At 52.6% G+C, this 13502-nt stretch overlaps 4 protein-coding genes and 1 non-coding gene across 5 annotated transcripts; 2 read left to right on the top strand and 3 right to left on the bottom strand.

Annotated features, from left to right (window-relative positions):
- Positions 1 to 691: 691 nt before the first annotated feature.
- LY79DRAFT_665341 (ubiquitin carboxyl-terminal hydrolase) lies at positions 692 to 3360 on the top strand (the record flags this gene model as incomplete). The annotated part of the gene is made up of 4 exons (XM_060563046.1): positions 692 to 772; positions 862 to 954; positions 1006 to 1380; positions 1432 to 3360. 4 exons carry the CDS (start codon positions 692 to 694, stop codon positions 3358 to 3360), a joined length of 2478 nt encoding a protein of 825 aa, XP_060420304.1.
- A 712-nt stretch (positions 3361 to 4072) lies between these two features.
- On the bottom strand, positions 4073 to 6056 carry LY79DRAFT_665340 (6-phosphofructo-2-kinase; the record flags this gene model as incomplete). The annotated part of the gene is made up of 6 exons (XM_060563045.1): positions 4073 to 4492; positions 4547 to 5149; positions 5199 to 5279; positions 5331 to 5598; positions 5645 to 5680; positions 5728 to 6056. The coding sequence occupies 6 exons, from the start codon at positions 6054 to 6056 to the stop codon at positions 4073 to 4075; spliced, it is 1737 nt and encodes a 578-aa protein (XP_060420303.1).
- Positions 6057 to 8105: 2049 nt separating this feature from the next.
- LY79DRAFT_504540 (eukaryotic porin) lies at positions 8106 to 9163 on the top strand (the record flags this gene model as incomplete). The annotated part of the gene is made up of 2 exons (XM_060553518.1): positions 8106 to 8414; positions 8480 to 9163. 2 exons carry the CDS (start codon positions 8106 to 8108, stop codon positions 9161 to 9163), a joined length of 993 nt encoding a protein of 330 aa, XP_060420302.1.
- A 467-nt stretch (positions 9164 to 9630) lies between these two features.
- Positions 9631 to 10963, bottom strand: LY79DRAFT_575353 (isoflavone reductase; the record flags this gene model as incomplete). Its single annotated transcript, XM_060559702.1, has 4 exons — positions 9631 to 9789; positions 9834 to 9864; positions 10003 to 10874; positions 10928 to 10963. The coding sequence occupies 4 exons, from the start codon at positions 10961 to 10963 to the stop codon at positions 9631 to 9633; spliced, it is 1098 nt and encodes a 365-aa protein (XP_060420301.1).
- A 1535-nt stretch (positions 10964 to 12498) lies between these two features.
- On the bottom strand, positions 12499 to 12569 carry LY79DRAFT_t20. Its single transcript has one exon. It is a non-coding gene; the product is annotated as a tRNA-Gly (tRNA).
- Positions 12570 to 13502: the final 933 nt, after the last annotated feature.

The following is a 13502-nucleotide window of genomic DNA, read 5'->3' as shown; positions in this document are numbered from 1 at the left end:
TGATAACACCGAGTCGTAAAAGTCTTGAAAGTTCAAAAGTCCGCCTTGCGGCCGCCGCCATCCAACGACAAGGCGTTCACACACTCCGAAGCCAGTAAATCCACTTTTGAGGGGCCACAAAGTACATCAAGCCAAAGATTTGCCGCGTCGGTACATTGCAATTTAGGGTCTCGCCACTACCTATACTGGACCCCGAATCTACCCAGTCAAGGAACCACAAGCCAACCTCGAACCTTGCTGGCTCCTGGAACCAGTTGAGCGGCTTCCCTTCAGCTGTTTCCCCTGTGTATTTGACTACTGGACAGGATCACCTTTCCACTTCCACACTCTTCTGCTACCGTCCTGAGATATTTGGCGACATACTCCCTCCATTCAAACACGAGCCGATACCTGCCTCCAACCCAACGGCACATCCGACTTTTGCTCGTACCGAAAGCCCAGCCCCGTCTTTTGCGACTGCGAAAATCTGCCCCGCCGAGAAGCGCCAAAGCCCCTCCATACCTCGCATTTGGTGCATTCTTCAAATTCGCTCTCAACGCTGCTCTCCACTCCGATATAGCTGGCCGATGGGGGTGCGACTGCAATCTGGTCATGACTCTTGACCGCTGAGGCCATTGCTTGTCCCGAGTAGCGTCTTGGGCCCCAAACACAACTGGCTGGCTTCCCGCAACGAAGCACCACAACTGCAACCATGAAAAGCAAGAAGTTTCTCAGCCTGAGGGACAGAAATGGCAACCACCGCAGGAGCAAATCCTCAGAGCCAGGACATAAGGTAATCTCTCACCTCTGTGTACAGCGTAAAGCGCCTGCACAGGCGGTCCCTCTAGCAACACCAACGCTAACTATACGCCCCGGGACTAGAGCCGGCCACTTTCAGCAGAAGCTTTTCGAGCGCTCTTCAAGAGTGACCGACCACCCAGCGACGACGAGGTCAGAGAGAAAGAACTAACAAAGGTACGCGGCGGCATAGCCAGAAAGAATTGCACAAGTCTAACAGCACGACAGGTCGAAGACATTACACGGCTTCTTGCCGAGTCCAATATCACCGACGTTTCTGCGGAGCACATTCGAGACTCTCTAAACAGCAAATTTGCTGACGGCGATGTCGACAAGACGGTCGAGTTTATCCATTTGCAGTGCAATGCTACGGCCGGCAAAATCACACACTACAACCCACAAGTCGAGATGGTTGGCGCGGAGAATAGAGGCAATGTCACTTGCTACCTCGACTCTCTGCTATTCGCCATGTTCGCAAAGCTGGACGCCTTCGAATGCATGCTGAGAAATGAGTTCACAGACGAGCCGAGGCGCAGATTGGTCACGCTGCTACGCTTGTGGGTGAACATGCTCAGAAGCGGAAAGTTGATCCATACGGATATGGTAAGTCATGGTCCTCCCCGTGACACGCCCGGCCTTTGCTGACCGACGCAGACGAAACTGATACAAGATGCCCTTGCCGATTGTGGCTGGAGCGATGCCAAGCTCCTAGAACAGCAAGACACTTCCGAAGCTTTTGCTTTCGTCACCGAAACTCTTCAATTGCCCCTTTTGCAACTACAAGTGGACCTTTTCCATCAAGGAAAGAACGACAAGGACGATCACAAGCTAGTGTACGAACGACTGCTGAACCTAGCTGTACCTCCCGATCCTGAAGGCAAGGGAATCAGACTCGAGGACTGCTTGGAGGAATACTTCAACACGCAGGTGGACGTACTGAGAGATAGCCACGAAGAAAAGAAGGACCTGGAGAGGTCGGCTTCAAGCAAGAATACCATACGCTTGGTCATCCGGGAAGATGGACATGAGTCGGAAACAGCAGAGACCTTGAGCGCGTCACCCCTCCCGCTGTCACCAGTTCTTGAACACCAGTGGGTAGGCTCACCCCCACCGAATGACGCTTCTGAATCGCCTAGTAGCTCTTCGCGGCCAACCCCGAGGCACCGCTCAACTAGTGTTATCCAGCGGGTTGTGCTGGAAGAGAAAGAGCGAGCCAAGGAGTCCGAGACTCCGAGCATGTTGGAAAAGGCACGACGCACGAGCTCAACCGTGGTCAAGGCTGTGACGATCCCGGCGTGGCAGTTTTTTAGGCTGATCCCTTGGCATGCAGCTGGAAACAAGGAGCCCAAGAACGACATTGAGGTTGCCATGAACTTCAACCAGCGACCTGTGGTTGGCATCTGCCTCAAGCGGTACATGATGACGAACTCAGGCATCCCGCAACGCCAGAACACATTCATAGATATCCCAGACAGCTTGAGGCTGCCACATTTTATGCTTGGGGACGGTTCCTCGCTCGAGGAGGATCCCAACGGCTTTAGCATGGAATACAAGCTGGTGCTTCAGTCTGTAGTCTGCCACCGTGGCGACTCACTCTACAGTGGACATTACGTCTCCTTCGCAAGAGTTGCGCCAAAGCTTCTTACCGACAACAGGCGACACGAACTCGATCCACCTCCTGATTACGAAGAAGCACAGTGGGTAAAATTCGACGACCTGGACGTCGACAGTAGAGTGACATACGTGGACGACATCAAGCAGGCACTGAAGGACGAGATGCCTTACCTGCTCTTTTACCAGATAGTACCGATGGTCGAAGTTGCGTCAACGGAAGAGATCGAGACAGAGCCGCCTTCCTACAACGAGTCCAAGGTGAGCGTCAATATGCCGACCACGCCTAATCCCGTCAACGGCAACTCGGGAGTGTCATCATCAAAGAGCGACTACTTTGAGAACACTTCAATATCACCACCAAAGGCCCCAAGCATTCGCTTTTCGTCGGAACTAGAAAGACCTAGCCGTATCAGTTTTGGCGATGATGAGCCATACTTGGGTTTCAAGGATTCGCGTCGTGGTAGCGTCAACTTCACGGACTCAACACAGGGCACACCCTCAATCACACCAGAAGCCGTGTCGCCTGCCGCAACTCCAGGCGAGGAAACGACGGCGCAGCGACTTTCTCGTGCCGCTGCCCTCTTCACAGGCAAGAACAAGAGTCGGCCCACCAGCCAAGCGGGCGAGGGGCGCATCAGTCTCACCATGTCTCGAATTGGAGGACTCATGCGGCAAAGCAAGGAGCCGCTTCGCGACCTGAACAGCAACACGAGCAGCAACGCGCTAGCGCCATCTATGAACGCTCCTGTGCCAGATTCAGTGACTGAAGAGGAGTTTGTCGAACACGCAGAGGCGGACCAAACACCGGTCGCAGACCCAGAGAGAAAGGACTCCAAAGATTTCAAGGAAAGGATGTCCTCGGAACACCACAAAAATACACACAGGCGGGGTAAATCCAAGAACCGCTCCGCAGAGAAGAAAAAGAATAAAGATGGGGAGGAACCGGAGCGAGAGTGTGCTGTGATGTAGATGCATGTTGACACGAGAGAAGACGACTGGAAAACGGGCCATCAGCATTCAGCAAGTTTGTTTCGGCTTGGGCTAGCGAGAGCTTACCTCGGTCCTGTTAAAGCGAGGAGTTTGGGCGGATTTAGACTTGGAAGTCGTACAAGTACACTGCAGAAAACTGTGCTAGATGCCGCATTACGTAGCACAGACTTGAGGAGTGGAAGGGCGTTTACGGTTTGTTTAGACACGAGATACCATGATGAAGAAAAGGGAAAAAAAACCACGAACTGGAGTGTTCGATATCCCTGCGCGACGGAGGGCTTTGGGCCGGGTGGTTAATAATACCAATGACCATACTGTCATTCATCAAGTTGAGCTATTTCTTTCACCGGTTCCATGACCGTAATGCTTGTTCGAGTTATCAAAGCCAAAATAGAAAAGAAGAAACCTGTCCTTTTTTCCTCTGGATGAAATGTGTTTCCATCTGAGCCAAGAGCAGGAAAGGACTGTGGGGAAAGTTGTCGTCACGGTAAGAACATCAATGAGAATACGTTGCACCTTTGATGCCCCCCATCCCTTCAACCACCCGATTCTGACCCAAACCAGTGATGGCGAGAACTCGAGCCACCCTTTGGCTGTCCCGGTCCACGCCAACAATAGGGGGACCCCCCTCTCATTCCCCTGAGCAATGTCAAAAGGGATTTCCTCGCCTAAGATATGCACATACAAGGACCTAGTCCTCGTCGTTCTGTCTGTCAGCGACCATCTCCGCAGCCTTGTTGATGACCTTCTCGGGAGGGCGCTCCGCGGGCTCCGCGGGAGATGGAAGGCCTGGCATGGGCGACAGGTTGCCGCTGGCGGGACCGCTGGCGGGGACAGGGATGCTAATGTCCTCGGGAGAGCTCGGGGTGATCTTAGGATCGACACCGGGGATATGGATGCGCTTGGCCTCGTTCTGGTAAGCGGCAGGAATGATTTCGATGATCTCGTCGCGGGGGAACTTGAGGATGGGAATATCCATGGTGGCACAGTGCATCAGATAGGCGTAAAGCACGCGGAGTACCGACTCGTGCGCGATGATGAGGAGGTCGCTCTGCTCGCGCTCCAGCTCCAGAATGATGGGCTCCAGACGGACGGCGAGATCATGGTAGGACTACATAATTTCAGTTTAAAGGAAAGCAGAAGTCGGCAAAGTTATTTTGCTCACCTCGGCCCGCGGGTATCTGTGGTGGTACGGGTCAAGCTCGTGCTTCTCAACCTCCTCAGGATAGAGATGGCGGATGGCGCGCTCCGACATCTTCTCGCAGACACCGGGATTGATCTGGCTCATCTGTGAGCGCTGGCGGACCTTGAAGCCCTTCTTCTTAAGATAGTCGGCAGTCTGAACGGTTCTGCAACGCGTGGAAGTCCAGACCGATAGGGGGCGAAGAGGGACGTCGGGACCACCCCTCTCGACGAGGGCGGCACGCTCCTGCTCGCGATGTTTCAGTAATGTCTCCGACATCCTGGCGGCATACGCGATGCCTTCCTCAGAAAGAGGCGCGTCGGCCTTGTACGAGTCCTCTTCGGTGGTAACGCCAGCGCGGACAAAGTAGGTGGTGCGCGACTTGATATGCAGGTTCGTAAGGTAGAAAACAATCCGGTGAGAGAGATAACCGAACGAGACGTTGTTATAGAAGAACTTCTGGCCCGCGTTAATCATTTTGATGTAGTTAAGCTCCTTCTCCTCCATGGTCTCAAAGACAGGGATCTTCATGTCGATACGGCGCAGGTACAGCTTGGCGGCCTCATCGGGATCCATGCCGGCGAACTGTGAAAGTCAATAATGAGCACGCCGAGGCCCTTCAGTTCGCACTTACATCAGGTGAAGAGATCTTGACGTTGCGAGCATTCTCGCGCAAGATGCCCTCATCGTCGACGTATGACTCAATGAAAAGTGTCTATGTAGTGTCAGAGAGACAACTTGAATACGGACTCGATATGTTTCTAACCTGAACGTCATGCTTCCCGAGCTCCTTGGCCAGCGCGCGACGGCCAGCGGCAGTGGGATTGACAGCGTCGTAGATGGCTACCTGACCATTCTCGTGGTTCAACCAGGAGTAGATATCCTCGCGACACTTCTTGAGGATTTTCTGACGAAGAATGACTGACTGAGGAGACGCGTCGGGGAAGAAGTAATCCTCAGGGACTATGCCGCCCTTACCAACCGTAGCGCGACGGTAGTCACCCAGGTGAAAGATGCGGGTCTTGACTCCCAACCTATAATAAATGAGCCAGGCCCCTAAGTTAGGTTTTGGGGTCTTACCAGCCGAGGTAACGCGCCAAAGAGACGCAGATGTGGCTATGAAGGTCAGCAGCAAATCAATCCAATGTAGGACGCTTGCTTACGTCTTGCCACGGGCTGGAAGGCCAACCATAACGATGGCAATACGGCCAGAGTGGAACAGCCGGCCGGACATGGTGCTATAGAGTTGAGCAGGCGCCATATCCTGATCCTCAGGAACATCGTGGATGCCGTCGATGAAAGTTGAGCTCTTGCGGCGGTATCGGGGCGCGTTGGCCGCGATCTCTGCGGTACTATCAAAAGAGATGATGTCAATACCTTGTTCCTGATCAATTCCTGGCCAAGGGTTCAGAATCGTGGAGGCCACTCCTAGCGCACTCATAGTACGGGAGTCCTCCACAACATTGGCATGCGGTTTGGGTATATTGGCCATGACGACTGAGTAGGCGGGTGATAAGAAACAAAAACAAGAGTAGAGGATTGATGGAGGAGAAAAGACAATAGGCTAGGAGAGAATAATTGGAAGGCGAGGATGGGCTTCAAGCAGTGAAACAAAGACAGAAGGCACAGGGAGTGCCCATCTGATTTGCTATGATGATGCTGTGCTGCCTCTTTGAGAATTCACGCAGGTACACTCCCGCTTATGTGTACACAAAGTGTTGAGCCCTCTCGCCAAAAGGTGATAGTGAGGGGCCGGTCTGACCTGGCCAGATATAGAGGTCTATGATGGCTTGTTGGTTTTTGGCGGTTAAAAGGTCTACCTTCAACGGCCGTGATTATGGTGTGAGTCTTTTATATAACTTGAACTCTTCTCGGTGTCCTTGTTATTCAAGGTTCTGGTGAGTGGTTTTGAGGACCGTGATTGTATCCAAGACAAATTCTTATATCACCCGAGAACCATTTGTGTTCGTCAGGTGGATAGTTGGTCTTTGTCCCATTGACTTGCCTCAAGATCCTCCGTCTAGCTTTGGGACTTCTTGCGAGGAGAGCAGGACCGGAAAATCTTCCTGTTGAGATGGCTATACTCTCCTTGAACTATTGCCAGGAGAATACGCATCTAAGGATGGATGCGGTGTCCGCCATGTCATAAACAGAGCTTGGCCAGCTGTCTTTGAGGCATGGAATCATCCACAGGCATTATTGTACCAACTATACAGCGATGCCTCATGTTACAGTTGCCCTCTAATAACATATGTCGAAATAGAGCACTCGCTCAAATGCCACATGGAGGGTAGGATGAAGGGTAGGGATTGGTGGAATTGCAAGACCCCTCCTCCTGGGCCGAAAGAAGAAAAACGCAAACTCACAGTAGTGTGTCCATTCTGATGGATGCGAAAATGCGACCCTTTCCTGGTTTGACACAACAACCGGTTCGAGGGTTATACTAGAGGGTTGAGCCGGGAGCGGACTGCTTTCGAGGCAGCTACGGCCTCTGGATCGGGTGGAGGGGCCGCTACGGAGGGGAATAGCGGAGACACGACAATGACGCACTGTCTGCTCAAGGAGTGCGACCGTTGTTGAAAGTCGATAATGCTCAGAAAAGGTCAAAAGCAACGCGCCGTGGGCATCTATGTATCGCAAAGGGTACCGTAAGTTTCAGGTAAAATCGCGCAGAGAAGTGTTTTTGAGGGTTTGGTGATCGTGGCCGAGGTCAAGGTCACACTGGTGTCTGTCCCGTTCCGATTTAAGCCGCCAATTTGTCCCGCAAGGAGAGACTTTCCTTGGCCAAAATTCTCAAGGCCTGTGCTGGTCAAGCCGAGCCGTAAATAGCAACCGAGTGGTAACGCCGAGTTTTGTATGTTGCGGGTTTTGTTGGGAAAACAGAAAGTGACGGTGGACTCAAAGGCGAGTGTATCTTAAGGCGTGATTCGAAGCAGTTCTCTGTCCAGGATAAGATCGTAGGCGATGAGGAACTCAAAGACTAACACTGTAGTAGGTAGAGAGGCCTGGTCGGCTTCAATGATGGAGAGGGCCAAGGAGACGTACCGGATGTGGGCAAGGGTCCTCTCATCCTGGAACTAGCCGGGAATTCGGTACCCCAGCATCGAGGCCCGGCTAAGCTTCGGACCGACTTGACGTAAGCTATGTATCACGTGATAATTCTGTCATTGAGCAGACGTTGGAGCTGCTGCTCAGGAAAGTCTCCACAATACTTGACCAGTTGTGGCTGCCAGCTTTTCCCATTGGCTTTAGCGTGGCTCGTGCTCGACCGGGACCTCCAGCTGCGTAATGTACTCTGCGTGGAAAGAAATTTACAACTCTTTTCGATCCATCACCAACCGCCTCCGACTCGACGACCTCCCCCAACGCCCCCTGCCTGCCCATTGCGCGAGCTATAATCGGTCCCTAGGGCAGTCGCAGTTGTATTATATCTGACCTGATCCTGAGTAATTGGCTAATTCGTCGGCCTCTTCTCGATTCTCCCCCAGTTTTCTAGTTACTCGGTTCTGTTCGACCCCGGCCGGCGTCGACCATCGCAACAATGGCGTCAAGCTTGGAACAATTTCAAAATGTTCTCTTGAACAACCCCGTCGCCAACACTCTTTCAGATGCCGTTAACTCCTTCTCGGAACGGAGGGCGAAGCTTGGCCTGTCCAACCCCGGCACCACCGAGAACCTGACCAGGGAGGTCCAACGCGATGTCCTGCTCACCAACTACATGTTTACCGGTCTTCGCGCCGACCTCACCAAGGCCTTCAGCATGTCGCCCCTATTTCAGGTCTCTCACCAGTTCGCGATGGGTGACCGTCTGAACCCGTACACGTTTGCTGCGCTGTACGGAACGAGCAAGGTTTGTCCCCCCCTAAATGCTTGTTGGGGCGCAACCATGGCTGACTGACTGTTCTCCCCCTACAGGTTTTCATGCAAGGAAACATGGACAACGACGGCCAGCTTTCCACTAGATTCAACTACCGGTGGTCCGACAAGCTCGTGTCGAGAACGCAGTTCCAGGCCGCCCCTGGTGCTGGCCAGGAGATGCTCCAGATCGAGAACGAATACACTGGAGACGACTTCACAGCCTCCCTCAAGATGTTGAATCCCTCTTGTCTCGACGGCGGTGTTACTGGTATCTTCATCGGAAGCTACCTCCAGTCGGTTACTTCTAAGCTTGCCCTTGGTCTCGAGACCGTCTGGCAGCGCCAGGCCATGACCCAGGGCCCTGAGACTGCCACCTCCTACTGCGCTCGCTACAAGTCCGACGACTGGGTTGCCACCGCTCAGCTTCAGGCGCAGGGAGCTCTGAACACCTCCTACTGGAGGCGTCTGTCCGAGAAGGTCCAGGCTGGTGTCGACCTGTCTCTTTCGCTCGTTCCCAGTGCCGCAGGCGTCATGGGTGGCTTCCAGAAGGAGGGCGTCACCACCGTTGGTGCCAAGTACGACTTCAGAATGTCTACCTTCCGTGCCCAGGTCGACTCCAAGGGCAAGCTTAGCTGTTTGTTGGAGAAGCGCATTGCCGCCCCTGTCATGATGACTCTGGCTGCCGATGTTGACCACTTTGCGGTAAGTTCTGCCATCCACGATTCAGCAACCGTGTTCTGATATTATTTTCTCAGCAACAAGCAAAGATTGGTGTTGCCATCTCCATCGAGGCTGGTGGCGAGGAGCTCCAGGAGCAGCAGGAGGCTATTGGTGCCCAGGGCACCCCCAACATCCCCTTCTAAACACCCCGAAACCTCCGAGGACGGCTTGCTCTTCTGCAAAGTCCGAACCGACGCTCCGCTCCTAATCGAACCCAATAATTGAATGTTTTTCCGCCGGCGAGGACAAGAAACGACATCAACGAATTAGATTTTCTTCTGCAAGTTCTCATTCTTATACTGCTGTCTTAGTACACACGACTTCACGCCTCGACAGCACGGACCGGCAAACCCGAGTTTTGCAAGACCCCTTTGAGGGCTTCTCACTTCTTGGTCTGCCTGTTGCGCTCTTGTTCGTTGTATTTCGACTTCTCACCTTGGCCGATCGGAACAAACCTGTGTATATTACGCTCTGCCCGAGCACAAGATTCAGGGCCAGTATGGTGGTGTATTGGCTTGCTTGGATGCATTTTGGGACGCTTGGAACGGCATACCCGACGCCGAATGGCTGATGCCATAACCCACGAGAGCATCTGCTTGAGGCTGCGCATCTTGATTGGCCTTCTTGATGAACAGCCCTCGTATGTACTGTGTATGAAGGAGATAGAATTCAAATGCCAATATAAAATCACCTGCCACACTCGCAGTGTCATGATCAGATGGCTGAATTTGCACCAGTCACAAGCGACTTTCTCTCCTTTTGTCGCATTCATGAGCCACTTGGTGCCGAAGACTGTTCCTCTTGGCACTTTGTTGTTTTTCACTTTCTTGTTCATGAGCTAAGGAAGACTAACTATTTACTCTAGGGAGATCTGCTTGCAAACTTCCTTTAGTTCATCGTCGCTCAGCTCCTTGATGCCAAACAGCGCATTGTCGCTCCTGCTCCACGGCTGAGCAAACTCCTTCTTGGAGCAGGCGTACAGGAGCTGCGGATACATGACATCAGGGGTCATGACGCCCTTGTCGATGGACGCTATGCAGTTGGCATAGATCGCGTCGACGTCGACGGTGGTGGTCTCCCAGGACCCGCCCACGGCCTCCTGGGCGAGAGCGCCCATCTGCTTCTGCGACTTGACGGCGGAGTGGACGTACGCGATCCGGTTCGCCGTCTCGTCGGCGTGTAGCAGCGTCCCGACAACGGCCTTGGCGACGTCGGCGAGCATCGTGTACGGGATGACGGTCTCGCCATCGTTGTAGACGGAGAGCTTCTTGTTCTTGATGTCGACGCCCATGAAGCCGTTGCGGAGGCTCCAGTCGAGGAGGGGGCCGTTAGTGATGATGGTCCAAGTGAACTTGCCGTCGTTTTCGGCGGCCTTTTGCTTCACATGCTGCCACGTCAAGGCCTTGATGCCGAAGACGGGCAGACTGGGGACGTGACAGCGCACCGGGTCGAGTCCAAAGTCGGACGGGATGTAACGGTAGATGCCGGCGGCGACGGCGGCGTCGACGATGCGGGTCGCGACCTTGGAGTCGAATATGCTGGTGGAGTCGACGAGGGCGTCTTGGCCCTTGAGCGCCTCGGTTAGGGAGTCGAGGGAGTCGTAGTCGACTTCCTTGACTGTGACGTCCGGTGGGAACTTTTGGGATCCGGCTTTGCGGGTCAGGATCGTGATGTTGAACTTGTTGGAGGCCATGAGTCCCTTCAGGAGGGCGGGTCCAAGGTTGCCGCCGGCCTGGGAATGTGAGTTAGTACTGTTTGCAGCCACACCACGCGCAAGGCACTTACACCGGCGAGGGCAACGTTCTTGATTGTAGGCGCCATATCTTCTGTGGTGTTTCGATAATTGTTGGTTATTTCAGCTTGTGTAAGTTCATATCGGCGAAGAAGGGGCTGGGTGCTCGCCCTTTATCAACTGCAGCATTCCGGCTACCGGAACCACAAAGATGAGCTGTCTCGTCTATGCCTTCCGGAGCCCAGCTAGAAGTATATGGCATGGTGACGCCATGCCGTTCCAGACTCGTCCGAAAGGGCATGGAGGGTGGGGGGGCACTCATGTCTGAACCGAGAAGGCCTTCGCTCCTCGCGCTTCGGGCTGACTTTTGTATGTAGTAGCAGCAAAGAGCGCAGGGTCAGTGACACATGCTCGAGCGTAAAGTTTTCTATATCAACTATCAACCTTACAAAGTGGGTCGATGACCGTGTGATGGTTCATAGACATTATACTTCGAACTCCCTCGCAGGGGCTTCAGTTGCTAGATCTCATGGCTAGGTATCGGCTGTTAAGGATGGCAATCGTATTTCCTCTCAAAACCAATATTCTTCTTCGGTCTCATCGGCAATGAAAACCTTCGGCAGGTGGAGAGGCAAAGATGACGTGCCTGCAGTTGTACGGATACGCGTGGCTTTGATACTTGAAAGACGAAATGGGCGAAGTGTACCTACCACCCGGGTTGGCCGGATGTGAACGATTTCCCGTGGTCCGTCTTGAACGGGGACACATTTGCGAGAGATGATGACAGAGGCCGGGTCTGCAAAACCGGGAGCCCATGAGAATGGTGATTTGAGTGCGACATCGGCATATTGTTCCTTCCAGGCGCCGTCAATGCCGCAGTGGACCCCGGACTCCGGAGATCCATAATCTGCACCTTGGAACGTAGTGCAAGGCCGAGACGCCTCTATCAGAACTTATAATGGCTGCCCAAGCTCGAGAAAGTTTAAAAGTATAAACCGAGAACCAATAAATTCCAATAGCATGAGCAAGCGGCCAACGACTCGGCCAGGTGACAGGAACAGGGTGTGGGATTTCGGCTAAAGGATTTTTCTACTCCTTGTCCTCCGCACTTGGGTCGCGTTCTTCTGCATCCTGGTCTGGGATGTTCGACATGAGGGGGGGAGGTACCGTCCTTGCGTTCGTTCCCCCACCACTTGTCAAGGTTGATGATGCATCTCTAGAGCAATCGCCCTCTGTGCATATCCTTCAATATATGGGCTTCGAATTCCCAAGTGCTGGATTTCAAATGCCAGCCAATGCTTCAGCCCGACATGATCTTCTTGTACGGAGGAAAACGGAGTGGCATCGCCTGATCCCGCGACCTCCTTGCTATAATCAATGCATAGACGCTTGGCATTTACTGTGTATGTCAATCGTGATGGAATAAATACTAGTCCCCGAATACCTGTTTCCAGACCCGTGGTCCAACGGTATATATATTGCGTCTTGCTCGAAAGTTCATATGCCGATTGTACCAACTACCATCATCTGCAAATGTCTTCATGATGGCAGGCTAAAACAAGGACTTCAACGAGAGGTGCGGCCGGGTAATACCACAGAAAAAGCAAACAAACACAAAAAGATATGCGATGACCGAGACTCGAACTCGGAGCCTAAGCATGGGAAGCTTAGATGTTACCCCTACACCATCATCGCTTGCAATGGGTTGTAATGCGTTGGAAGCACCTCGTTGTCTTGAGTTTATGTACGAGTGCGGGGTAACAGCCCATTGACATGTTCCCGGACGGGAAGCTAACAATCGGTATAATGTGAGTGCTCGATTTGGCCACATTGCCTGAGAAAAACAAATGTCCGTGCCCAGACGCAATGTGCTGGCCAATTCGACGAGTGGATAGTTGAATTGAGTGTTGTTAGTTGGAAGAAAATCGGTGGTAGAAAATTTGTGCAACTATTATAATCATCGGGGGCACTGACTAGAACCATGGTCTGTGCCCCCACCAAGCAGGACGTCACTGGCCCTGGCAGTGAGACCCAGCCGTTCAGCAGGGAACATTGATCGCCAACTTGTTGCTCTTTTCCCTTGGTGCCTTTCCATCCCGGCAAACCCAATTTGCCTACTCATGGCTTTTCCTTTTCGGTTTATGTCAATACGTTCCATAGGACACTACTGATTTCCTCTCGAACTATCGTGTGGTGGTGCCACAAAACAAAAACTAGCATATCGCCATTTTGATATGAGACTTCAACAAGGATATCCAGCTAATTCTGTATATAACCTTCATGCGACTAGGATTTTATCGAAGACGAGCTTTGATGATTGCGTCATAGTCCATGGTTCGAATCGGCATTGTAAGCTGCCAACGATGAGTCGCATAAGTTCCTAGGTAATATTCCTGGGAACAGGTACGTCTATCTACCTCACTCGTCGAATTAGGGCTAACAGCTTTACACGTTGCGTGTCGCAAGTCTGTATTTTCTGATGTAGAGATGAAGCTGAATATGTGATCATAGAGCAATTATTCGCTTTAATCTCAAAACTACCGAGTCTGGAAACCCTCCTAGATTCTTTCGCAAGTTCAGAATCTGATAGTATTCTGAAAAGCTTGGCCGATGGTTTGAGTCTTTCCA

The sequence above is a fragment of the Colletotrichum navitas genome (genome assembly GCF_030913465.1).
Source record: "Colletotrichum navitas strain CBS 125086 chromosome Unknown LY79scaffold_2, whole genome shotgun sequence".
Classification (NCBI taxonomy): Eukaryota; Fungi; Ascomycota; class Sordariomycetes; order Glomerellales; family Glomerellaceae; genus Colletotrichum; species Colletotrichum navitas.
Note: the sequence above shows the minus strand (reverse complement) of the source record. Positions and strands in the feature narration are given on the sequence as shown.